This window comes from Siniperca chuatsi, linkage group LG6 (assembly GCF_020085105.1).
Source record: "Siniperca chuatsi isolate FFG_IHB_CAS linkage group LG6, ASM2008510v1, whole genome shotgun sequence".
NCBI classification, from domain to species: Eukaryota; Metazoa; Chordata; class Actinopteri; order Centrarchiformes; family Sinipercidae; genus Siniperca; species Siniperca chuatsi.
The window spans coordinates 25557964-25585431 of record NC_058047.1 but is presented as its reverse complement, the minus strand read 5'-3'; the positions used below and the strand labels follow the sequence as shown (position 1 = coordinate 25585431).

The 27468-nt window shown below is 38.2% G+C and overlaps 1 protein-coding gene across 5 annotated transcripts in view; it reads left to right on the top strand.

Annotated features, from left to right (window-relative positions):
• The window catches only part of LOC122877612 (LIM domain containing preferred translocation partner in lipoma), a 157138-nt gene that overhangs the window by 34041 nt on the left and 95629 nt on the right, over positions 1–27468 (top strand). For all 5 annotated transcript variants that reach the window (XM_044199394.1, XM_044199395.1, XM_044199392.1 and 2 more), the window contains one exon: positions 17121–17314. In XM_044199394.1, the coding sequence (XP_044055329.1) occupies positions 17125–17314 (190 nt within the window). In that variant the 5' untranslated portion in view covers positions 17121–17124. The remainder of the gene's footprint in view (positions 1–17120; positions 17315–27468) is intronic.

Here is a 27468-nt window from a genome sequence, read left to right as displayed (position 1 = left end):
GTAAGTCAATACAAAGGAGTAAGGCACCCTGGCTTTTTGTCAACCTCTTTCATCGGGCCAGGCCCAAATGATTTGGATACAATTGCAATGCGAAATCTCTGTCTGCTACAGTTGCTTAAATGGTAGCTCAAGTATTTAAAAAAGATCAGATGAAATTGTCATGAGCTTACACTCATTCATGCCTTTATATCCTGTGCAGTGCTGAGGGGATTCTTGAGCAAAGACATCTGTATTCGGTAAACAAAGTGTTTGATGAATTGATTCTATGTGGCTTTGCCAGTGAGCGAGCCAGGGAAGGGATTACGTCCCCAAGACAAAACCCAGTAGAAGTTTGAATAAGGGAATAGATGTGCAGTGCTCATTGTAGCAGTAGAGGATAAGCTGTGTTCAACATTAAAATAACAGCTCAATACCTGCAATATGAAAAGGTTTGGAAACCGCAGTCTCGCTTAAGTGGGAAATATCTCTGTTTACCGTCACAGAATGATAAATCGGCAAAAGTTTTTTAAGAGTACTAAAGGCAACAGAGATTCACTTGATATTTGTGTTGATGACAGCATACCAAGGGTCTGTAATTGAAGGAGCTTTTTTTTGAAGCCCTTCGATGAGGTTTAATTTACTGAAGGATTTAAGCATCTCCACTGAGTGAGACTGGAAAGGTGTAACTCCAGCAGCATATGGCAGTGAGTGTGGGAAATCCAGAAATCCGTTAATCCACCATTCTTACAGTATATGGATTATACCTTCTGTGACTTCTTTCTGTTTTTACGTCTTGCTTTCCATTCATCTGTGCACAGTTCAGTTTCAATCACCGTTGTCATTCAGCTATGAGGGATGTTACTTTGTGCTTAATGTTGCATCTGGTCAGCAGGCGTTTTGCAAAGAAACATGTTGTTTACAACCACTGTAGGATATTCTATTCTCTGTTTAGCAGCAAATAAACAGTGAACCTCTCCTTAGATACCCTGCATGGAGTGTAGATGACAGTAACACTTTGTCTCAGTGTTTTACTTTTGTATAACTGCTAGGAATAACAGCTAACAAATGTGCAGTCATTTCAGCATACCTTAAAGCCCCTGAAAACATGATTTCAAATTTGAAGTGTTTCTCTGTAACATTAAAAAATAAATCAATAAATCGAATGCTCGGGGGGGACGAAAAGAATCCGGTATGTGTGGCTGTCGCAGGCCTGTAATAAGCCCAGCCAATCATGTGATTGGCTGTCAACCTACCTACATGCCTACCTGCCCGTGCACTCGTTGCACATAAAAATGTGTTTTGGGGGAGTGGCTTTGGAGGTAGGCCTGAAGGTAGGGGCTGGGATTTTTTTAGCTGGATACTTTTAAAATGTAGCTCTTGCTAGTTTCTCCAACGTTACCTACCTTAGCTTTAAGTTAAAGCTAAAAAAACATAGTTTATTTATTTAATTTAACTAAACTTCAGCTAATCTGATTTGATTGACATGATTGGTGTGATTGGTATGATTGGCATCATAAGCAAACAACCCTCCAACTGTCATCAGCTTTTGATTCAAATATTGCTAAATCCTGATTGGTGCACAGAAATGTGACATATTACCTTTTTTTCCAATCTAAGCCTGCCCAATTAAAATCCATGAGAAAAGCACAGAAAAAAGAAAAATACAGAACATCCCTCATGTTGAATAACCAAAACTGTTCAAATTTTGTGTACACGTAGGAACCCATCACTTTGAGTATGAAACCTTAATTACATGAAGTCTTAATTACATCATTAGAGATGCTTCTTTTGTTTTGAAATGCATAGCATTATTGCTATGAATATAAAAACCTAAATGGGAGCTGACACATCTCTGTCAGCTTTGAGCAGTACAACAAGGTTTGTGTTAATTCAGTCTGACTTCTTAAGTTCTCATAGTGTTTTGGATGTCGGAGAGATTATACGTTGACATCAAAGTTGAGACTTCAGAGCTTTATTGTGTTACAGTGATTGATGTTACTAAACCAAAACTACTACTGAGGTGAATCAGGCAAAGAAAGATCAGCCTAATATCCTTTTTGATCAGGGAAAAGGATCTAACACACGTCAGTTGTTGCACTTTAGCCCGTGTCACAATAACTGGTACTCTCAAGCAGTCTAGTCTTTAGGGTACTTTCACACCTGTGGTGTGATTGATTCCGTCCACACCAGGAGAAAACATGATGCATTGTCGCCTTTTAGTTCTGGTCTGGTTTGTGTCCACACAGACTTACAATAAAACCAAGAGGTGTAAACATGCAGTTATACAGACTGACAGGTAACTCATTGATTGGACAGTTTTGGTGATGTCCGAATAGTCGAGACCTCCCATATCATAAATAGTGACCAACAGGTTGAAATGAGACAAAAAAGAGGAGTGTTAATATTATGGTGGAATAGTTACTGTGAGGGTGCAACGTTTCACAGTTTCTCTTAATGAGGAACTGGTAAAATACACAGAAGGCTAACACATCTCTGTTTTAACTCCTTTTCACTGTCTGATTGATCAGGGAAAATCCTGGCATTCAAGTGCTAATGTGCATGTGTTACCACGGTTACCAAATAATCTTGTATAAATACACTCAGTGGCCACTTTAGGTAAAGGTGGTGTTGTACTGGACTGCATTATATTGAGAGGTGTTTCAAATGTTCTGTCCTCCCTATTTACGTACATAAGGGGGGCATTAGAAACACCTCTCAGTATAATGCAGTCCAGGACAACACCATCAGTAACTATGACCTCAATGCTACAACATAGACAACTGTGACAATGTAAAAAAACCAACAACACACTGAACATTAATCGGCATCATAAAGTAGACTTTATGGTAGAACAGTTGTGTTGGATTGCATTAGATTGTACAACAAAGTAGACACTGGGTGTATATAGTACATTGCTTACACATGTCGCTTAGAAGATTGCTTTATTAACAGTTACTATCAACAGATGGATTTAATAGTGGTTTGGCGTTTTAATTCATGCTAAAATCACATATTCATGCTACAAAAGAAAGACACCACAGTTCGCTTGGAAGCGGGCCGAGACCCAATTTTTCAGGCGGTCTCTGGCTGGTTATCTAGTCCACACCAGAGTTCGATTGACAGCTTTCACATTAGACCTAACGAACTGAATCAAATGGACAAACACACCAGCGTTTGTTTGAAATGAACCAAACAAGTTAGGTGTGAAAGCACACTTACAATTTATTGGTATTCCGCTAATCCATAAATGGGAGCTGACACATCTCTGTCAGTTCTTGGCAATATAACAAAGGCAGAATTGACTAAAGAAAAGAATGAAGTACTGTATTACTGACTGGTTGACGCTCCAAATAAAATGGGGATATAAGTTCTCCTAATTGCCATCTCTTCCATAAAATAGTAATGATGCAATAACAAATTATTGCTGTAAATTGAAAACACTGATGGTATTTATCTTTTCTTCCTTTTTTATTGATTCAATCCATTTCAGCAGGAACAGACATAGCTCTACTGTACACGGGCATCGTATCATAGTGGTGTTACAAGTACAGGACCATATCCATCCCAATCACCATGGGTTTTAAATAAACATGTATTCAAAACTGATTTACAACTCCTACACCACACACATACCATTATAAAGATACACACAGCTGACAGTTTGATCCCCCAAATTACATGCTTGCCTCCCTTTTATCATATTTCATCACTTCAGTCTTCACCAGCACAAGCAGTTACAGTCGTATGGCCAGTCACTCGACTTGTTTGTGAGTTCAAGATCATAATTAACTCTGTCCAACGGTAAAATGTGTCCTCTTGCAGTTCATACTTTTCTCACGAGATTGAGGATTCCAGTCTGTCCGTGTCTTCATAAATTACATTTCAGAAAGTTTTTAGAGAGTCTTTGTGTTTTTTTTTTTTTTTTTTTTAACAAAGAAACCCCAGTCAACTTAATTATCACCTAGACTTACGTCGTAGACTGTCCTTGAAACGGCCAGCTATATTGCATGTTTGCTACAATCCAAGTTTTCTCACTTTTCACCATATGTAGGACGACTGCTTCCATCACAGAGAACCAATATTTAAAACAGAGAGAGAGCACCTCCTCTAGTATCAGTCTACCAGCAGACCCCGCTGAGCGTTACTTCTTAACATCAAGTGCTCATTTCCGAAATGAAAGGCGGCAATTAACACATCAAGGTTGAAGATGGTACCATACTCGTTTTTTCTTTCCTCCAGTCCATGCAGGTAGCTACAGCAAAAAAGGTCTTACTGTTGTATGATAAGCATTTCCTCTGCTGTGATAAGAGGCCCTAGGATAATGCCTGTCAGATGAGGCCAATTAATGATGGCTCGATGTGATGTTTTATCTGTTCAAGGCAAGACTGCAGCTCCTCTCACTCACTGTGTTTCCCTCCCAGATAAGCTTTACTTTGTTGACTTTGCCCCAATCCGTTCCAAAACCAAAGGCACTTATTAGCTACCTATCCGAGAGTGACGTGTAGCTAAAGGCCAGCATTGAATAATGGTCCTTCATTGTCACCTCTGTAGTTTCTGGATTAACAGTTTGATTTAATTTTGAGCCATCATAAGCCCAACACAGCTGTTTGACATTTTTGGAGGCAAGGACCAATGTTCTCCCTTAAGCTGCTCAGCAAGGCAGTTTGGATGTTAAATCACTCACCACACACGTTATTTATTTTGCTGTACACAGAAGTGCAGTATGCTAGAACAGGAAGTATGAGATGAGAGGGTTGGGGGGGGGGGGATGATGCAGGCCAGTGTTGTCTTTTTATATTATTTTTAAAGTCTTCCGTCAGACTTCCATAGAGTCGAACTTACACTAAACAATCAAAAGAAAAAATAGGACTTTTAATTGTATTGTTTAAATGTTTTTCTAAAATGTAATGAGCAAAGAGGCCACATTCAGCCAGGATTTATGCAATCTAATACATAAGCTGCCAAGCTTTGGGAGATTTTCAGTGCTTGCAATTTATGAAAGGTATTACTGTAGCCCGACTCATACTGGATTGTTTTTTTTCCAGTTTCATCTTACAAGTTAGGTAGAGCGTGGAACAGTATTTTGACAGAAAAATGTGTCATAATTCATCAAACTATTTTCAGCTAAAATATGAAAACCCTAATTTGAAATGTAAAAGCTGTGGTTTAAGTCAAATGTCTGCCCTTGTGTCTTCTGTAGTATATACAGGATTACATTTCTTGCTGCCTTACACAATGAGATGTGCTGTTCCTTTTTTCTGAGCATTGCTATTCAGTTGTACATCTTACCTTAGGTCTATTCTTAATAATGGTTACTGTTTTTCTTAATAATGTAGCCACAGCGTTATTAATTTGCATTAGTGTTGTTAAGTTCTCATCTAGAGTTGTGGCATTCATGCCATCCATCCCTATATGCTTCTGTAGCAGAACATTACCCATTACAATCAAGTGAAGGTAGATCGTCTTCTGTCATTTGCTATTGATTTGCTGAAATTGTGAAATATAGAGATCCTTTCTTTGTTTGTTGAGGCAAATATATTTTTTCAAGTCAGCTATCTACCACAGAGGTATGCGGGAGATGGTTAAGGTTGTGTTGTGATATATTTACAGCTGTCAGTCAGTAACCTCCTGAGACTCAGATAAGATAAACTCCTGAGACGTCGCATCTTACCACTTGCAGTATCAAGGAACACATACTCCAGTCATGCAAGCCATCCAATTCTATTTGATATATCCCAAGCCAATACAAGCTGTCAGTCAGCATTAAAGTCAGATTCACATATTTACAGAAAAGTTGTGCTGCTGTCATTAGGGAGCAAAGGCCAACAACTCAAGTAAACTACTCAACAGCTGTTCAGAAAAGTCATACAAATCTTGTTAGGAAGTTTTGAGGTGTTTTTTTAACAAACATAGTTATCTAGTGGAATAAGTGCTATTTTTATGCCCAAGTGATGCAGGAATATAATTATTGTTTTTGCTGTGATTCTGAAACTCTGCAAATGAATGATGACACTTTTGAGCACAGAAGAAGGATAGAGCGCATATTCAAACGGTAGATTTTGACCCTTCAAACTTTCTCTGTGCCTCTTTTTGTATATGAGTGTTACCGCATGTTCAGTTTATTAGCACAGATAAAAACTTCAAAGACGCAATGACAGCCAAAAACAAAAGGGAGAGATAGAAAAAAGCAAGGTTTTGTGAGAGTACTCTTCCCATAAAGAGAAACACTATAAGAAATGACTGTAGAAATGACTAGTCATTTGAGCACAATTACTTGAGAGAGAGACCCCCTCACATGGGGAAGCCGGGACTCTGGCAGTTTTTGATGGCAGTGTAATGGGGGCTTCTGTAATGAATCTAAGTAGGTTCAGATGTACAGTAGTTTTTTCACTCCTTGAAGCTATTTTCCACTTGAGAATACATTTCACGTGATGTCTAAACTATTAAATTAAAGCAGTGCAGCTACCTTTTCATTTATCACTTTTTTCCCTTTTGCTTTGCTGGGGGGGGGGGGTACTCTTTGTAGTAGTCACAGCTCCAAATCTCATTTGTAATGGTTATCAACTGGTTGGGGTCTTCACAATAGCTAATGGGGAAAACAAATAGGTATTTGCCATGTTTATCATTTGATTAACCTTCATATTATCCTTCTGTGTAATTAGCCTAATTATGAGAGGCTTTGCACTGGCTGTCTGATAGCTCCTTGTACAAAGCTCTGAAATTTTCTGGCCTTTAACAAATGGAGCGCTCCTTGTGTTTAAAAACTGACTGAGCCAGGTAGACTGTAGCTGTAAAACATGTTCTAATACTCTTCCCATCAACGATGAAAGAATGATTAGCAATTTAAAACTGACACCCAGTGACAGTTTAAAACGCTGTCTCCTGTGGAAATAATGGAAGCACGTAATAATGTATTCATCAAATTGACCGTGTAGATAGCCTTGGTTGGTAGACAAAGAGCACTGTTGCACTGCTGACGTAGAAGTTGACAAGTAACCGTTGGTGTCTGTTGCTGCAACCCACCCAACAAGTTTGTTCTCGCCTCTATGGGGAACTCTAGCTGCCCATCCGCTTCTGTCAAACTGGAATCAGCCTCCTCTCACCGAGTTACTGTCTGAGTGTAGACACGATGAGTTGTGATTGAGACCCTCTTCTTCACTGAGCTCTGAGCACACTTGCTTTGACATAACAAAAAGGTGATTTTGCCTGCTAGCTTTCTCAGTCCTTGTTGTCATGGCTGGTTTGTGTTAAGCGGCCAGTGCTGGTGCAAGGACTGACTTACAGCAGGCAACTTTGAGACAGGAGTGTTGAAACAGGACGGATTGTTGTTGGTATTAGAGGTGAAGTTGCTTCACTGTAATGTATCAAGACCACAGAAGACAGACGCAGTTAACGCAGACCTTTCTATAACTGCAAAGTCACTGGTTTAACTCCTTTTGTGACGTCTCCTGTCCTTCCCCTGATGAGATGTTGTAGACCAGTGATCAGCAAATAAAGGACTGTGGGATCACGACAAAAATGATATGGCCTACAAATGCACTCAGCATGCAATACAGTACACCAAACTTTTTAAAGGATTTTTCAGAAATCTGCTTGAGATATAACAGTATAAATATAATGCTCATAGAAATCTCAATGAAAATGGCCTGTCATATTTATTATCTAATAATCAATACCTACATGTGGACAGTGGCATACAAACCAATACTGTGCCTCATTCTGAAATTAAGTCTAAAAGATGTACCAACTAAATAACACATTAACACATAAATAAACCACCATTTTGATTAAATAACACAAAACTAGAGCTGACAAAATGATTAGTTGATTGTTTTGTTCGAGTGATTAATTGCAGATTAATTTGATAATTAATTGCAGATTCATTCATAATTAATCAGTCATTTTAGTCATTTTTCGAGTCGTTCTTTGTTACCAGCTTCTCAATAGTAAGGATTTACTGTTAGTCTGAAAGATTAATCGATTAAAGGTGCCTTGTGGAATTTTCTTGTAAACAAACAAACTTATGTTGTTCACATTCAGTGTAACTATACAAAATGCATTGTGTGTATCCTTGAGGTCTGGCATGTTGATGTCATTTCTTTCCTCATAAAACATTTGCAAAGCCGATTTAAAAAAAAAAAAAAAAAAAAAAAAAAAAAAAGAAAAAAAAGAAAGGAAAAATAAGAATATATATATATATTTTTATTTATTTATTTTTTTTGGGGTAATGTTTATGTCAGTGTTTGCTAACTACCAATCTTCTTCATTGCCTTAGCTGGCGCATTGCTAGCTTCTTTGCGCATAACTTAAAATGTCTTGTTTTTGTCACCACTATCTTTTTGCACAGTTTTGACAGACATGACGTGTTTTATTGAGAGGTGTTGGCTGACTGTAGCCTAGCTTAATGTGAGACATAATTCATTAATCAAAGAGATAATATCTGATTCTTGTTTGGATATATACCAGTTTTTTTTTAAGTAATGTCCTCATTCTTTTATCCCTCTGGGGACTTACCAAGACCTCTCACTGTGTTGGGACTTAACAGTGATGTTTTACTTTAGTTAATCCATGCCCTACATATTTTATAGGGATAAGCAAAATAATAAATTACTGTCTCACATTTACACACAGTGTACACACAAAGGATAAAGAAGTAAAATCTTACGTACTTTCTCATATTTACCTGCGCTAAAATCCAAAATTTGTCAAGTAGATTATTTCTAGATCATTGTGCGATAAAGAACTGCTACATAACCAGCCATATAACAGTGAGGGTGCAACAGTACCTGTGCTACATATTTCAGTATTCTGACACTATCATAACCACATTTTATTTTAGAATTGCATTTTAGCAACTGGTAATTAATGATGCCTACATGGTAATTGTGAATTTGGCCACTGATATTAAATGTAAATGCCCCTAAATTAGCAGCATCAGTAACAAAATCCCATTCTTTGCTCTTCAGTTGGTGTTGAGATGATCTTGCCATGTAGCTGTGCTGTTTGCAGTGGCTATGTTTCAGAACATGATGTTTGACTTGCCCAGTCCTCTGATGCCCTGACACTGGTATTGCGCTTCCATTATTAAATTTTTTAACACTTGAAAGAGGTCCAAAACAGCTTTTTGATTTTATTAATATGTCAACACATGGCATGGTGTCGACTTCCGGCACTTTAAAATATTTACCCTTATGCACAAAATATGTCAAGATCCATAATGACCACTTGAACTCTTTGCTCTTCCCTGTTTCCAAACAGTGGAACGTGGGAAGCGAGCTCTTGTTTGTGTAATGTGGCATTAACCTGTTCAGCCATTCAACCAGCCATCTCAAGCAGAGCGAGTCCAATGCTGGGAAGACTCTGCAGCAACCTCTTGCAGATGGGAACCTTTAATTTTTAAAGCGTTTTCATCCGCATGGTTGATCCTCCGCACGTTGCGTCACGAACCGTGAGTGCTAATCCCAGTTGCCTACCACCCCTCTATTTGGTATGAAAAATCTGCCAGCCAAAGTGTATCTCCATCTTCATCTCTGCAGTGTCTTTTTGAAGTGATGTTTTGATCGGTGCCTAGTGAACCAAGGACTGTGTAGTTATAACTGAACTCTACTCATGGGACGAAGCACAAGGTGGGAAAAGAGCAGCATAATTGGCCTTTAAATCTTAGTTAACTTTTTCTTATAAACTTTAAGATATGTAGGAACACATACAGTAATATGGACAACACTGGACACCCCTTTATTATATAGTATACAGGATGTGTAAAAGAGGTTTTTGAAGGACATTTGATCATTTTTATTTGCAATCTCCTACTGTTGTGTAAAGCTATCAAACTTAATGGCAAAAAATGTAAAATGCAAAGCAAACGGCAGAAGTGGACACTGATGTTCTTGGCTATGGTTTTTTAAAAACATTTATTTATTCAGGGAAGTTTCACTAAGAGCCAGGTTCTCTCTTTGCAGGAACGACCTAATCACACTCACACAGTTACACACATTTACACCTGGAAGCTGCCCAGTACAACCAGTCTGATTTGCAGGCCACTAAGCAGCTTCACTGGAGCAGCTGGAAGATTAGGGGTCTTGATCAAGGGCACCTACGTAGTGGTAAAAAGGGAAGAGCAAGCGCTGCTCCTTTACTTTCCCCACCCAGATTTATCCCACTAGTCCAGGAATCGTACTGGCCTCAGGCTCGCTTCTCTAATCTTTAGGCCACTACTGCCCTGGTGTATGATATGTATATATTTATATGATATGTATCAAAATAATGTGGCATTAGTTTATTGAAGTTTATCAGTGTAATCTTAAAAATGATGCTTACAATATAGTGATCAAAAATATGATCAGCAATGTCCACAAATACTGCCCATAAAGGACAGATGGAGGCCAATCCTCATATACTGCATGCATAGTACCTACATAAAATATTACAGTATACAGGGTACATAATAATGCACCCATACACTTAAAGCTGCTATAATCAATATTTTTATATTAACAATGGATAAAATGACTATGTGTAATGTCAAGGGTGCCGCTTATAGAAATTAATTTACAGAGAATTATCGCCCAACTTTACATTACCCCTTATCTCCACAGAGGGTTTTAGTGTCTTTCAGCTCATTGTTTTGGTTTTCTGACCCACAACTTTACTGTTTTGGTTCAGTCTCGCTCTTGTCAGCATTGTTTTTGTGGATAGCAGGCAGTTGTTTTTGGCAAAAAAAGCTCTAAAAACCCACTGTACACTACTGCCCAATGGCAAACTGTAGACACAATTAGCGACTAGCTGGTGAACATAGTGCATTTAGCAGCTAAAGAGCCTGCTATTTCCCTCAGGAGTTGGTATGGACCAAAACAGAACTAAAAGGAGAGCTAATATGTGAGCCACACTGTTGCATTGGGTGACATGTCCCTGTAGTACGATGAGGCTGTAGTTTATTTTGTTGTGTATTAATCCGCTACTGAAAATAGTCCCCAACAAATGCACTATTTTTCCTGTTTAAGTAATGTTTGCTAACAGCTATTTGCCAGCTGTTGTACAGGCTAGGTTTAGATGCTTAGCTTTTACTTAACTTCTGCTAAATTGTTCATCTGTGACTCACCTCAAATTTTCAGAGTGAACATTTTTGACAAAACACTTATGAAGGTAAAGTACACTTGAGTATACTGCTGTAACAGGAGTCAGTCACCCAGAGATCTTTGTGTATTTCTCTATGTTAAGAAAGGCAAAAGAAAGAAGCTATTGAAGCTACTGCAGTTTTTTAAAAGCAAATCTTGAACCCTGCCAGATCAAGTTCAGCAGTTTTGTGTGTTTTCAACATGCGATGCAGTCTCCCAGTCACATTTTTGCTAGAAAGCATGTCATGCTTTCCCCAAAAAATCTCTGAACCCTGCCATTTTATGTTAGAGTTCTGTACTCTCTGTGGTCCTCTTTGGATGGTTTTGTTTGATAGTTTCCTTGGTGGATATGAAAGATTAATGCAGCAGAAACACCTGCAGCAGTTCCTCAATGACAGCTGTAAAAGTGCAGCAGAACAGCTGTGAGAAGACAGCCCGACTGCCGTGCCCCCATAAAGCAAACTGTTAAACATGGTGTCACAGCTTTGTGAGTCATCTTGTAACTGCCCCGGCAATCAGAATTGACTTTCCTTTCATGAGGCTTCAATACAGATGCAGACTTTTTTGTAACTGCGTGTGTACTTTCGTCCTATGCCATGTGCCTCACTTAAAGCAATGCATTGTGTGTATGTGTGTGTGCATTTGTACATGTCTTCTTGTGGTGTGTTCTCTCAATATTTTTTGTGTGTGCGCGTGAGGGAGGGACTTTTTTATCACAGAACACATCAAAGCTGATACGGAAGAGTGACACGCAAATGCATAATTTAGCTTATTAAGTAGCAGGAGATCACAGAACACTAAGAAGCATGTCATGTTTAGTCTTGCATCATCAGACCTTTCTCCACATGATGTCAACGGTCTGAGAAGTGTAATGCAGTGGGTCCACATCTGTTGAGTCAGAATACTTTTACAGCAAAGGTCAAATCATATACATATGGTATGTGTTGCATATATTATTTTGTGTTTGTGTGGGTTTCCTCTGGGTGCTCAGGTTTCCTACCACAGTCCTATGACATGCGGGGTAAAGTGGAAACTCTGAAGTTGTGAATGTGTTCATCTGCCTGTAATAGACTGATGACCTGTCCTAGGTGTACCCGATCACTGCTGCATGCTAGGATAGTCTCCAACCCTGCTTGACAGTTAATACAAAACATTTACATGCAGCATACTTTGTTTCCCTGGAGGGTTGCACTGTACTGTAAAGTGCTACATAGTGACTTTAAATTTGATCTGATTCAGATATGGTTAGATCTGTGAAAACAACTGTGAAACTAAAAGCTGCCTTCAGCAGGTCTTAAATGTAAAGGAGAGAAAAATACAAGATACAGTACATTATATACATATTCAAACAAGGCCCTGTTTCATAAGCAATTGGAAGGGCACTTGGTGAGTGCAGTCCTCTGCTAAGGCCAATAATCCAGTCTTCTATGATATGCAAATAAGCATGCTGTGGTTGAAACAAGAACTGCGGACAAAGCAGGTGGAAATATCGCTTTTCTACTTTTTACTGGAGTTGTCGTCAACTGGTGTAAAACGTTACCTTCACTTCACCTGGTTCACTGTCTCCACCGCAGCCTCTCTGCTCTGCTGTCCGCTGTGTTTGTGTGTGTGTGTGTGCGCGTGTGTGTAGGCGCTGAGCCCCGCCCTCGGTCAAACACGCAGAGGAGAGGACAGAGAGGCTAGCGCGACCAGAAAATATTTTTTATCGGATCTGCATGATTCACATGGGTCACATTTTCCGGTCGGATTAATCCGGAAAAATCACATCCCTGATTGCTTATTTCTTACATACCTGCTGCATTTTTTTGTACAGTGATGTTTTGTGGTATGTTTAGTCACTTTAATTACGACGGGTTCGCACATGTGCGATGAATTCAGTTCATTTTGCCATTGACACCGGTGTTACAATTGACATATCTCGCAATGTTAACGAAAGTGAAAAATAATTTGTATATCTACCTCGTGATTGGGATCCACTCCAAAGTTTAAAAGGTTAATGTGGGCAGTGCAGGATGTGATGCATTTTTATCAAACTCAGCAAATATATCACACGGTCCGCTAGCTGTCTGTTCTGTGTGTGTGCTGAAAAATATCAGGTGGTTGTACACAGCCCTGGCTCTGTAAATGGGAAACAAACAAACTCGGACAATGCCATACTACTATTCCAGCCATGATTTGTGTGTTAGGTAACACGGACATTCAGCTTACTTACTAGTTTGCCATGATATGCTGTTGTTGTTGTTGTTGTGATGTTAGCTATAGCAGCAGGAGAGTTGTGAGTATCGCTGTCTGGAGCTGCTGTGCTGCTCTGGGAAACCGTCTCGTCCTCTCTGGCTGTTAGCTTCGCAGCAGCAACTGTAGTTTGCTAACCCACAACCTAGCTAACGTTAGTTACATTACTTGCTGTCTCGTTGTTCGCTCTATATCATGGTATTTGTCATGGTATTGGATTTCTCCAGAATTACAACCCCACCTTTAAGGCTTTGCTTTTGTTCAGTTTTGATCGGTTACTCAAGATAATCCACAGATTTGTTGTGAGCAGTTTCATGTAGGAAGTATCAGTAGAAAGAAAATAGTTCCTGTATGAAACTGCTCACAAACAAATCTGTGGATTTTCTTGAATAACCGGTCGTGATTTCTGGAAAACACTGCTGTTGAGTTATTCAGATGTATTTTTTTTGGCGCTTTGAACACCACAAGCTGAGTGCCATATAGTTCCATTGTATTAAAAAAAAAACCAACTCAGCAACCACACCAAAACAATCTAGATGGATAAACAGCACTACAGGTAAGAGGAAAAATATGTATTTTTGATTTTGGGGTGAACTGTTCCTTTAACCTCTTCCTTTACCAGAAAATAGATTTAATTTGAACTTGAAGTCAATTCAGAATGATTATTATGTACTTATTAGATTTTATTGTTAAAATGGAGGCAAAGCAATTAGAAGTCTTTATTCACACAAGTAATCTATGAAGCAGAGTGATTATATACTGAGGTCAGGGTTGTGTTCCCAAAATGGCACATAAATCTGTTAAATAAATTTGTTTTGAAGAAAGTTTATTTTAAATAACAGACAAACTGATTTTAGTGGGTTTACTGTGTACTTTAATACCCAGTACGCATAAAGTGACATCCCACTGTGAATTATTTGCCATCATCAAAGAATGTAACCACATACTGAAACATCCATTTAACATGTCGTGTATTGAGTCTTATTCACACATGCGAAGATCATTTCTTCTTTTTCCCCCTCCTTTTTAATTCATCTTTTATTTTGTTAGCCATTTGAGCGTTGAGAAATGAAAGCATTTGCATTGAAAGGACAGGTGGGTGTGAGACACCAGCACGCGTATGAATCGTAGCATTAAGAGCAGGGAAAAATATCAAAAATGAACCATTCAGACGGCAGGAGGAGCAGGGATTTGTGCAGATATTAAAAGATGATTGTGCGTGGGCTTTTCTACTGTGCTCCAGAGAAAGAATGTAAACCCTGTATCAGTCAGACGGAGGATAATAAACAACAGAAACATCAGAACACAGCACAACAAACACAAACAAAAAGAAGGATGGAAAAAAGTGCGGCGTATAAATAGTTCAAATATTTCAAGTGATTTCAGAATGCGATGGTGAAATACTGGATGTTTGTGTCCTCAGCAAGAGCAAGTTATTTGCTCTGTTGTAGTGTTTTCACTGAAACGGTATTAAGACCATAAAAGTCCACAAATTAAATATAATATGCAAATTCAAGTTACTATATTGATTAGCTATCAATATCAGCTGCATCTTGATGTAACAATTTCATATTTCAATAAAAGTCTCCCCCACCATAAAAAACAACAAAGATAAATAAATGTAGTTTGAAAATTAAGTAATACACATTTATCTCTCGACATGACTTGTAGATCAGTGTCCTGTTGCTGTTCAGCGCTGATCTGATCTTGTTTTTGACAGCTGCATCAACACTGTAAATCATTGATGGTCATTTTTCAATACTTTTCTGTTATTAAGTCTTTTTGGTTTTAAAATCCTTTGTTGTTTTCGCCCCTCTTTGTCTGACATACCACTTTTTTGATTTGTTGTTCTCGCGTATAGACATTGCAAGAGAGGATGAGAGTAAAAAAGGTTCAAAGTGATTTCCTGTCTACTTTGATACTTTGTTACTTTATTAAATTGGACACATGAATACGTGTCAGAACAGTGTGTTTTACCTTGTTTTTTTTTATTTTACAAATCATATTACCAGCTGCTATAATAGTCTGACTCAATAGTTGAAATACAAAAAGTAGACTTGAATCTTATCACACATATAATTACTGTGACTTGTGCTTCATGTGGAGACAGTGGCCGGCCACCTCCATTATTATGAACAAATTCTTTAGAAACAGTGGGAAACAATGTGACAAATGTAAGGTGTTTTACACAGTAGGTTGGGTCTTAGTGAGCCTGTCAGCAGTTCACTGCAAAAAAGCTCAGAATAATTTTAACAATATGAGTAAGATGACCAAAGTATACAATGGTGGCAGTCACATAAGGATATACAGCTGGTGGTGACTTCTCTATTGAGCTGATTTCCTTTTTTAGCCATGCTAGCGACGTGGCTCTGGGAATGGCAATGTTGGTTGGTCCACTTTGGTCCAGAGTGAAATATCTCAACAACTATTGGATGGGTGACGCATTATGATGAATCTTAATAAATCTGGTGATCCCCCTGGTTTTTCGTTTAGCGCCATCATCGAGTCAAAACTTCAATTTGTCATTTATGACCAAATATCTGCAAAACTAATAACATTTCCATTAGCCTCAGCTGTACTTTGTGTTTAATGCTAATTAGAAAATGTTAGCATACTAAGATGCTAAACTCAAATGGCGTACATGGTAACATTATACCTGCTAAACATCAGCATGTTAGCATTGTCAATGTGAGCATGTTAGCATGCTAAAGTTAGCATTTAGCTCAAAGCACTGCTGTGCCTAAGTACAGCCTCCCAGAGCTGGCTGTAGATTCTGAGTCTTGTTTCTCTACACGGCCTTAAGGCCTCAGTATGCTTCAAACAAACTATGTCTTGTGATGTGTTGTCCTACCACATCTAAAGGCAAGAGTGTTTTGCAAATGACTAAATGCCTGTTTGGAATGGCTGCACTAGAAGGCATCCAGGCACTCCTGGATGCATCTGACTGGCACCCTGATCCCTCTGCATGAATCCTGTGTCTTTTGTGTGACTTGCGTGTCCCGTTCGTTGTGTTGCACTCAGTTGTTCACACACGAAAAATGACAGAATTAGTTGTGTGAAGAATGAAAAAGGAGACCTTGAGATAGAAGTTGAAACCATGTGAACTTTCACACCTCCCACCTATACTGCAGCCTTTTAAGAAGCTGCAACTAACAGCAACATTAGACTGGCTAGCTAATCTGTAGCTCATCAGTAACTATGCCATCTAGTGTATGCATAGAAATAGATTAATGTCACCACATCGGTCGTGTTGTATCTTCCTGCAGCAGTGCAGCTGGTCAGTTGTCCATTGCATGGCATCAGTTTTAATTTTAAAACATGAATTATGTGTACTATTTTAATTAATGTGATCATTTTCTGGAATTTGTACTTAAACTCTAATCTACTAAAAGATATTATTGTTCCAAGGACTGCTGCAGTTTGGCTTAGGAGACCCTTTTTGACTTTTGTCCAGGCCTCTTACTTCCCTGGCAAGATCACTGGTGCTGCTGTCCTTGGAGAAACGGATGTATCTTTTCTACCAATGATTCCAGCTGGCAGTACTTTCAGATTGAAAATACTATAAGATAAATGTTGTTGTGTTATTAAAGTTTAACTATTTGGAGCTAGATTCTTACATTATGTTACATTTCTTAATCCTATTGTGATCCATAGTTAAGTTTCCTCATTTTTGACCTTAGCTCTAAAGGCCTATTGTGGTTTTCAGAGACTCCCCATCACCTATGTTGACAAACGTCGTCCTTGAATTCACAGGTCCAAGCCTCAGTTTTAGTAACGTTTGTCTTTCCTCATCAGAACCATGTGGAACCCAGTGAACAGTAACGACCAGACGGGACAAGTGGCTGCCAGGATGGAGACTACTCCGTCTTTGGGGAGTGCAAGCATCTCCATTTCCCAGCAGCAGGCACCCAAGAAATTTGCCCCTGTGGTCGCACCCAAGCCCAAGTTCAACCCTTACAAACAGATGGGAGAACCCACCGACACTGCAGGTAACAACACAGGAGAAACCACTAAATCACTAATATCAAGCGATTTAAAATGAAACCTTTATACCGTCACTTCAGACGCTATCTGAAAATGAGATTTGACGGGCCTCCTCTTACCTACATGTTTAGCAGTTAAATGTAATATTAGTTAAGAACAGTATTTGTTTCGCTCCATTCGCTGGAGTTTATCTTTTAGAATGTACTGTAAAGACAGAAACAGTTTTTACTGTCTGATCAGAACAGGTCCAGACTGTCCAGAATCTCTTACATTATATAAATCACACTTTACTGGCATCAAATATATTTAATGTTGCACTCTCCATTTTTAGTATTAGTCCTCATTCATGTTCCACTTCTGCTTAAATGATTTATTTTCAACAATGAAGACAACTTTCCCTCAGGAACTAGTGAACTTGAGTAGCATGTCATTGTATTGATTGTGGGTAGTCCTATAGTCTATAGCAGATTTTTAAGTCAGCACAAATCCCAAACTATAAGTGTGGAACTGTGTTTCACTCTAAAACAGCTACTGAACCAAATGCCTTAATTTGTTGATTTTCTTACAAAACACAATTATTACAAAACACGATTAATATGTAAGGTATTTAAAGTAATAAACATGCTTATTCACCCGTTATTTGCTATTTAATATTGGCTTCCATAGTTACAGTATAATATATTTTTACAGTCCTAAAGTTCATTGATAAAAGATGCATGTCCTCTATGTAAGAGTACAGTATTCTGTATCTGGATCTTGAGCAGACCTCACCAAAGCTTTTATAATCACCTGCAAAATAGAGAGGAGCAGTAAATAGTGGGAAAAAAAAGAGCTGGGGAATAGGAGCATAGCAAGGCACCGAAACACAACATATTCAACGATGCTAGAGAGCAGTTTATTGTCATGGTAACATTGATCATTCAGCCTTACATTTAAGTATAATTCTAGTTTACTGCAACATGGATTCTATTTTTGTAGTGTTGGCCATTGTTTATGAGAACACTGGATTGCTAAGGTGTGTTCCGACTAAACGCAAAGTGAATTTTGGTCTCATGTTATTAAGCTGTGGCTAGCAGAGGACATACTGTGTGTGTATTTATGTGGCAGCTCAGACTCTGACTGATATCACAACTCACCAGGAACGCCAGTACTTTGTTATTGGCCTGTAATGTCTCTCTCTTTTTTGCCTTTATCGAGCGGAGCCGTAAAGCCTTCCAATAATTGCACACTTGAAGTTTTGCTTCATGCATACGCTCTTTGCATTGACTTTGTATTCAGTCGTGCAACCTCTAAAATGTGCTTTATGTTCAGTCCCGAACACACGTCTAGAAAGCTTTCCACAAGCCGCTCACAGAACCAAACATGGACGGTGCTCTGACATGCATGTTGCTGGTTGCAGAATCATTTTGTGGTACACTTTTGTGGTAGCTGCGAGGTACTGGTATGTTCTGCTCTGTGAGGTATGCAGTTTTGTTTTATTAACTTAAGAGACTGGCTCTCATATTAGGGTAATGATTTACATATATGATTTAAATCATATTAATATTTAAAAAGACAACACACGGTGAATAGAAGAGATAACAAATAGCATCTCTTGACCCCTGGCCCTCGCTAGTTTCTTTCCAAAAGTTCTAGATGTTAATTGTGTCCTTGTCCTAATTTCTAATAAACATACAGTGCTGTGGTTTGCAGTCATGTGTGAGTTCAGGAAGCCTTGTGTTGTCTGCTCCCCTTGGGAGCTGATGGTTTGTATGAAAATGTTCTATTGTTACAAGTTAATCTGCAATAAACACATCATTTTTAAGTGTAACTTATTTAGTATTTGTTCCATTGCAATAGGGTTACAGTCTTGCATTATTAAGATTTACATTTCAGGCAAAGATGATTTAAAATAATACAGAATTAACTTCAGGAAACACAGAGGCTGTGCTCTACAGAGCATAACTGTCTGTTTTACATGAGACAGATATGACTCCACAGTGCGACAACTGCCTTCATGATCACTTTTGATGATTAATATCTGTTGAGAGAGAAAGGCTCATATTATAAGATATAATATTTAGTTTCCTTTCAATATACTTTTTTTTTTCTAAATGAAGACTCCTGTGTGATAATGTTTGTTTCATTTTTAGGTTTATAAGGTCATATTTTAATGTTCAAAAACAGGCGTAAGCCTATTTGACTCAAAGAAATTAAAAAATAGGATGAGTGATGCAAATGAAGATAAACCACTCTCTTTTGCTGTTAAGAAGAATATGAGAATAATGTCATTTGAAATCTTTAGGAGTCATTGGTAAGAAATAAAGCTGATAAAACACCTAAGTGTTAGCTATAGGCCTTTTACAGGCATTGATGCTTAATTTTTGCATATGCTCAAAGTGATCACAGCAATTTATAGGAAAACAATACACAACTTTGAGTAAAGAATGTTTTCACCGACATGACCCCAACAAATTCCCTGAATCTGTATTATTATTATTATTATTATTTTCTACTAAAAAACATTACTACTGAGTGCACAGTTCATTTGGCTGAAAACTTCAGTGAGCAAGTTGTTATATAGTAAAGGTAGAACATGACAATTAAAAGATACAGTATCATCCACCCATATATCTCCCACCTCCCCATCTGGTATGTGTGTTGTAATGTGAACATTATCTAAACCTCTACCCTCAAACCCCCCCGAGAACCCTAGATTTCCAAAACAGGGGAAACGGTTATGAAATTCAGCAAGCAGTGAGCACACTGTCAGGTCGAAAACACCTCTGTCTGTGGGGGTTTGTGGTTTGACTTGTGGATCTGTCTGGTATTCCAGATGTTCGTTTTGTAAAAATTGTTCTTAGACGGCTCCTGTTTGAGCACTGCCCGCCACTGAGAAAAAACAACAACATCACCAGTCTTGAATTTTTAGTTGTCCTTAATGAAATGTGTTTTCGAGGCTCCCATCTTGTTAATTTAGTAAATTTGGCCTTAAGCTTTGCTAGTGATTATGACTTTTGGTATAAATAGTTCAGCTTGGCCTACAATGAAAATATATATATTTGGAGATAAATTATTGTGAGAGACTATCAGTAGTATTTAATTAAACACTATTTGAGTTACATTACCTCATTTTCTAGTGTCACACCTAGAAGAAAGACAGAAAGGAACCTTGGATCTCTTAGTATTGATATTTGCCTCCCGCCATGTTCACAGATTTTTAGCAAATTAAAAAACTAGATTTTGTTCCCAGTTGATGATTCGTGGCATCCTTAAAGTCTTGTAATTCCAAAATGTTATTTTACTGCAAAACATTTAATCTAGACCCGTTGCCACTGTCTTATTTTCCACAATTAATCGTTGTCCGGGTATTAAGAGGATTAATGAAACAATATAAAGAGGGTGGGGATACATTTGTAGATGATACAATTGTTGAAATGTTGTACTTTGGAATATGAATGTTTTACTTTTATGAATTCAGTCATACCAGAGTTACATTGTTAATGTCTCATGACCTCAGTGACTTGAGAAAAAAAACTGTTAATCCCACTTTTCTATTCTATCTCTTACACTGTTCACATTGACTGTGACAGTAATTACATAAACTGGGTAATGCTTAGAATTTTTTCTTAATTATAAAGATTCAGTTGAGGTCACCTATACTGTTGATTTGAAATGGGAGATATGGAGGAAGCACTAATTCATAACTGTTTTTAAAGTCCTTGCAGCGTATTAATTTAACATTACTTTATTGCTTATAGCTAATTTCCAACAGGTTGCAGCATCTTGTAGTGAAAATGTACCATCAAGTGGTAAAATGTTCTTTTAAGCTGCTACATTATTTTTCATTAAAATTTAACATTAACATTTAATAAAGACACGATGATTGGTTGTTGTCAGCATTTTGAACATGCAAATATGTAAAGCCATCAGCAGACATTTCCACTTGTCAAAGGATAAGACATCTTTATGAACAGATTATCTGGGTCTCTCTGTATTTATTTATTTAATATCTTTTATATCAAATGTGGGGGCTGTCTGATGTAAATTTGAGGATTAGCTTAAAAATTAGGGACGAGTCAATTTGGCACAGCGCCTTGCTGTCCCTTTGTCTGGCAGAGGCCAGTATCAGGGCTGGAATGAGCAGTCTGAAGCCATGTTTATTGTGTGGACAAAGAAGCAGATGCAGACGGGGCGGTGCACAGCAAGGGAGGTCTGCCGTCAGATTGTTTAGGGAGAAGCCCCAGCAGGAGGAAGTGAAAGACATATAGGACTCAGACAGTGACCCTTCACTCAAAATTCCTTACAACAGATCAGATTTTAGGGTTTAAGTTGATCTCATATGGTACATGTACTGTAGGAAGGTCAGTCGTGATTGCTTTATGAACATGAATGTTACCATGTAGAGCAGCCAGCGCTCCACTTATTTTATGCAGGTTCATCTGCACAACATTTTTTTTTTCTCTGTATTGTTGCAAGTTTTAGGGAATTTTAAAAGTACACTGATATGAATGTAATGGCTGTGTAATTAGAATCTGGAGCATCTCTGCAACATACTGTAGGAAAGGTGGACAAAATATCATGTATAACTGTACAAGGCAATGCAATCCAGTGCAATAGCCTTGTAATAAAAACTATCTTTCTAAGGCATATTAAGTTCAGTTTTGTTTCAACAGCATCGACAACAGTGTGTCATTTATTGTATGCTGTCAAGCTCTGAAAAGCCTTGATGTTATTGGCAAGATGGAAGGCGTAACAGGTGCACGAATGCATTGTGGTGTTAACTGGCCTTCCTTGAACCTTCTTGTACCTTGACATCCTTTTAGGTTTTACTGAAAGGCACAGAAATGTATCCTTGATCAAATCTTTTGCACACATATTATTGGATTTCTGTGCAGCTGTCTGCATAGATCAACACATGCTGATGACTAGTTAGATTCTGCTCAGTGCTCTCTGGGACTTCTCTGTTTCAGTGTAAACTACGCGTGAGAACAGAGTGTTAAACGTGATGTCGAGGACAGAGGTCATATTCCATATATGATAATATTAAGTGATTCAGATATATAACTTAATATATTACAAATCAGATTTCTTTCAAAAATCTCAAAACCACATAAATTAATACTGAAGTTATTTTGTGACAGTAACGTGCTCTTTTGTCTCCTAATGTCTGGCTGCTGATTATGAATGTTAAGTCTTTGCAGCGAAATAATCATAGTGAAAGTTCAAAACAACCGAGAAGCGCTGTTTTTGATAAAACTTTTGACACTAAGTTACCAGAAACCCGCTAATTGTTCGCTCAGAGCAGTTCCAAAGTGTCGAACATGTGCATAAGCTGTTTTTATTCCTCCCTGCTTGACTGGCCAGAGGCAAACTGACTACCGGTTGTTATGTCAGAGTCCCTCATGGGTGTCACCAGGAGAATTTACAGGAAATCCACCAATGAGTGTGTCAGTGTCCCCATAGAAACCACAGGCTCATGCTCTGAGCGTATACAAAGGCCACTTTTATCTAAGTAGAACACATACCTCAACTACTTGTTGTATTTTGTATGCAGTGCGTGTAAAGTCTATATAAGTGAACTTGTGTGATTCTTTTCATCTTTTCTTCAAAGTTTATATGTTGTTTTCTTTGTTCTCATGATATTTTTTTATAGTGCATAACTTTTTGTCTACATTGTATAACATTTCATCTGCTGTTAGTGCTTATGCAGCCAGAACGAAACATTTCACTTCTCTAAATCTGAGCTCTATCCTAAAGGGTCGTAGTATTGTGAAAATGTTTTTCTTCATATCCTGTTTGTTCTTTCAAAGTGGTGTCTACATAATCAAAGGAACTTTGAATGCTGTGTATGATTTCAAAAACAAATTTTTGCAGGCAAAAAGTGGTCTTCTATTCGACTGCATGAATTGCTCTGCCATAAAGTGATGCTGGATTTTGATCGTGAGACGTCAGTCATGCAAATTATATGGCATAAATTATATACATCTAAAATATACATATACTGTGTAGCTCAACTGATACTGGAGTTTTGAGGTCAATACTGATGTCGGTATTTGAGAATTAAAAAAACGATATAAATGGAATCATAGTTGTTGTTTTTTTCATAAACTCATAATATAAACAAAAAAGCCCAAATGGACAAATGAAATACAGACAGCTAATGATGACTCAGCAGGTCAGCCAGTGGGAATTGGTGCTAACGTTAGCTAGCTAGCGAGCTAGGCTAACTAGCTTCCACTTTTAGAGTGTGCAGTGGGTCAGCATTACAATGAGTCCGTCCAAATGTCAAATGTTTCTTTTTACCAATAATGATATATCTGAGATAAGCTAATATGGGCTGATATCTCGGCCCTGCTGATAATGGGGTCTATCAACACATACTTTATACTAAATCACATTATTCTACTTATAGTTCTCATATCTATATATGATCTTAAAGCTATTTGATACCATCTCAGTTGCTACAGTTATCAAGCCCAATGAAAGTGTTTTCCATCAAAGAGATTAAGACACTAATAAAGTACATTAAGTATCCATTAAATGGTAATTATGTTTAAATATCACCATTTACAGTACACTCTGGAACTGTACTTGTTAGAATGGGAATACCCTCACAAGTATGTCACTTTAATAGGTCATAAAAGCCATGTGATATAAGTTCAAAGTTGATGTGTGGCCTGTTACATCACATACCCTTTGAGACTTGCAGTATAGAATAAGTGGCTGTAAGTTTACATTAGATTCTCAGCGTGACAGAGGCTGCTTGGAAAGGTTTCATGTTATGAAACTGGCTGAGTTTACACAGCAGTGACTGTCTGCTGTGACATTTGACTGGGTTCATTTACTTCTCTCCCCCGTTTGTTTATAAGAAATGACAGCAAAGCTCCCCTCTATGCCTTTTGATGAATCACACTTTCACTCATCAGCAAACCGTACTAACATCACATTTTGAGGCACTAATTGTTCAGCCCATTTGATGTTTCAGGTTTTAAGATAAAAGGCCAACTCCATTCAAACCGTTCACCTTTTCACAGTATTTGTTTCTTTGCTTTCATACAAAAACATAATCCGTCTATTGTTCTTGATCTGAATTTCTCCTCCCATGGGAATTCTCCTTAGAGTAGCAGAAGCCAATTTCAGTCTGCTCTTAAACTTAAAACAAGGATATCTCCAAAGACCTCAAATCCCTCCCTTGCATCTCTAAACCAAATGAAGTCATAAATCACTCTTCTATACATATCATGCTAATTAAGCGCAGGGCTCAGCTGCTCTTCTCCAGCGGAAGATGGAATAAAATGGGTCCATAATTATGTCAAAACAATGTGCTCTCAACCTCTGCCACAGCACATTTGGAACGAGTATGCGGAGATAAAGCATGCGGACTGACACCCAGGACTTAAAACACTTTGTCCATTTTGTCTGGAAGGGATTATGGATTTTTGCTACTGAATAAAGTAAAGCCACGTCTCTGATTTTCTTTTATTTTTTAATACAGATTACTTCCGGTTTGTGAAAATATAAAAGAAACAGTTTAGATTTTAGGGGTCAGGTACTGTAGAAGTTGTTTAACTAAACATTCCAACACTTTGAATCAAACAGAGCTGTCACGTGTCACCTTTGGACGTGCACTGTCTCACTCCTCTGCCCTTATTTTGGCTCATTGCAGCATGTGTGAATGCTAACAGACGCCAGCAACTGAAGCTTTCAGCAATAAATCAGGTTCAGATCGTGGGAGATAATTTATGTTCTGTGCGCCCAAACACACAGGCAAACATGGTGTGTTTTTTTTGTTTTTTTTTTGTTTTTTTACAGTGATAGGACAAAACTTTCCCTGGGTTTGCGATTTCTTCAGTTTTATCTCTTCTCCTCCCTTTTTTGCAAACAGTTTCCTTCACTGAAACGTTGGATGCATTATGCGAAAGGCAGTTGTGCCAGGCTTTGTCTTAAGTCCTTAGAGACCAGATGGCTGACGCTAACACACGTGTAACTCTCATAATATTGTACATATGTAAATCTGTAAACATATGCTCAACCTTTAGCCCCCACAGAATATAGTAATCTTTCAAGTTTCAAAGCATTTACCCATGGACTTGCAAGTATAGACTATGAAAGTTGCCATTCATTAGTCATATACAGTACTTGAAGTGTTTATAAATGTACCACTTACTTGAAAAACAAAATTTAACATTAGTCCCAGTGTCACAGCTGGATCCATCGCCACCCTTTTATCTTCCCCTTAGCAATACTCCGGTTCCCGATAACCAATTATACCTCTTATGGCCTCTCAAATAACTTTAATCACTGATTAGGATTCCTTGTTCACAAAGAAGCTACTTAAAAGTAATTGCTCAATAAAGAGAGGGGAAGTTGTCGTATTAAGTAGGTCTTCCTGCTGCTTCTCTCATTAGTGCTCACTTGGAGCGTTCAACTCCCTATTGTCACAAATGGAGCCAACTTCATTCACAGCACAGAAGCCGTTCTCACTCTGCCTCGTTCACACTGCTTTAAAGCCTGACAGCATAAGCACCGCGCAAACCTGCAGAACAGAAAGTGCTTCACGGCTCAAACCCGTGTTCTAGATTTATTAGAAAATAGAAAAATTGGCCCAGCGTTCGATGCCCGGCAGTGGTACCTCTGGCTTGGTCATATTTTTCAGTAATCACAGTTGGCTATGTTTCACTGTAGTTGAGAGGAAAGAAAGTCCTCTTTTGATGAGGACATTTTAGAAAATTCTTCTGGTAAAAGAAAGAGAAGTGGAAAAATAGGGGGAGAAAACACAGTAGTATGTAGATTTTTTTCATCTGATTTTCAGCCATTTCGTAATATTTCAAATAACCACCATGTTTTGGAAAGTTCTGGTTATTTTTTGCTTTAATATGGACCCATATTAAAACAATTAGGAAATGAGTTGAGTTTCTTTCCTCTCGTGTGCGTGCTCTCATACTCTCTCTTTATCTCACTCTTTTTTTAGACCAGTCCCGGCTACATACAGAAACTGTTGTTTCCAGTGCTAAAACTGATACTAGCTACAGACAGTGCTTGCTCATAGTCTAAATTAATGTACACATGTTGTCAGTCTGGAGGCATGTGTTTGTACCAGTTAGCTTTGTTCTGTATAGCAAACCACCTTGATGGTATCACAAAGTTCTACTGTGGCACTATGTGCGGGCAGGAACTGATAAGAAGAACCAAAAGTGGAACTGGGCCTCTGTGCTCATGGAAATGCAGGTGAAGAAACCAACTTCCTAAAAAGTTCCTCGAATAGTTCCGGCGGTCATATAGGGCTGTTTGACACCAAGTATGCATTTAGTTGATCTTTTGCTATTCACGTGCCAAAACAAACTTTTGTGGATGTAGCATTGACACGTCAAGTGTAAACACTTGTGCAATATGATGTGAACGTGGCAGAAGAGCAGCAGTCAGCAAAATGAACAAGAAATGTGTGAACGATGGCAAAAGCATCAAACTGACAATTAAAGGGACCCTGTGTTTTTGACCACCAGTCAGTGGAGTATGTTTTTATGAGTGGGCCATCGTTTTGTTCGTATCATGCACAAGGGTGCGCATGTACATGTACGAGCACACGGGTGATGTAATACAGGTTCTTGCCGCTGGTTTCATGCTTTTTCGTTGATCGACAGTTTTTGGAGGTGGCGCGCAAAGAAGTGTAGCAATGAGCCTACCAAGGCAGTGAAGAAGAAGACTGCAAGCTACCAAACATGGATGTAAACAATGCCGGATTTAATAATATAATATTCAAAAAAAATCTGCTTTGCAAATATTATATGAGGAAGGAAATACATACAAGGTTACACAGTGCGTTTGGTGAGAAACACTGAATGTAAACATAAGTTTTGATTCTTTGAAAGAAGTCTCCACAGGGCACCTTTAAGTTGCAGCTTTAATTTCTTTTTGCTGTGTGATAATTGTTCAGCCACAGCTATTTAAATTTGTGCTGTGCTGAAAGGGCGTGTTTTAACTACTCTTTGGCTTTGGCTCTTTGAGTTCCTACAGCACTGTAGAGACAGGTTCCATTTTTTTTTTTTTTTTAGCATTTTGCTAGATGAAGCCAATAAAATCCTGATTTGAATGTATACTGTATTTAAATGGCATAACTAAAGATCTTCTGGTCACCAGTGATGTATTTTCAAAGTCAGATAATTCTTTTTGTATGGAA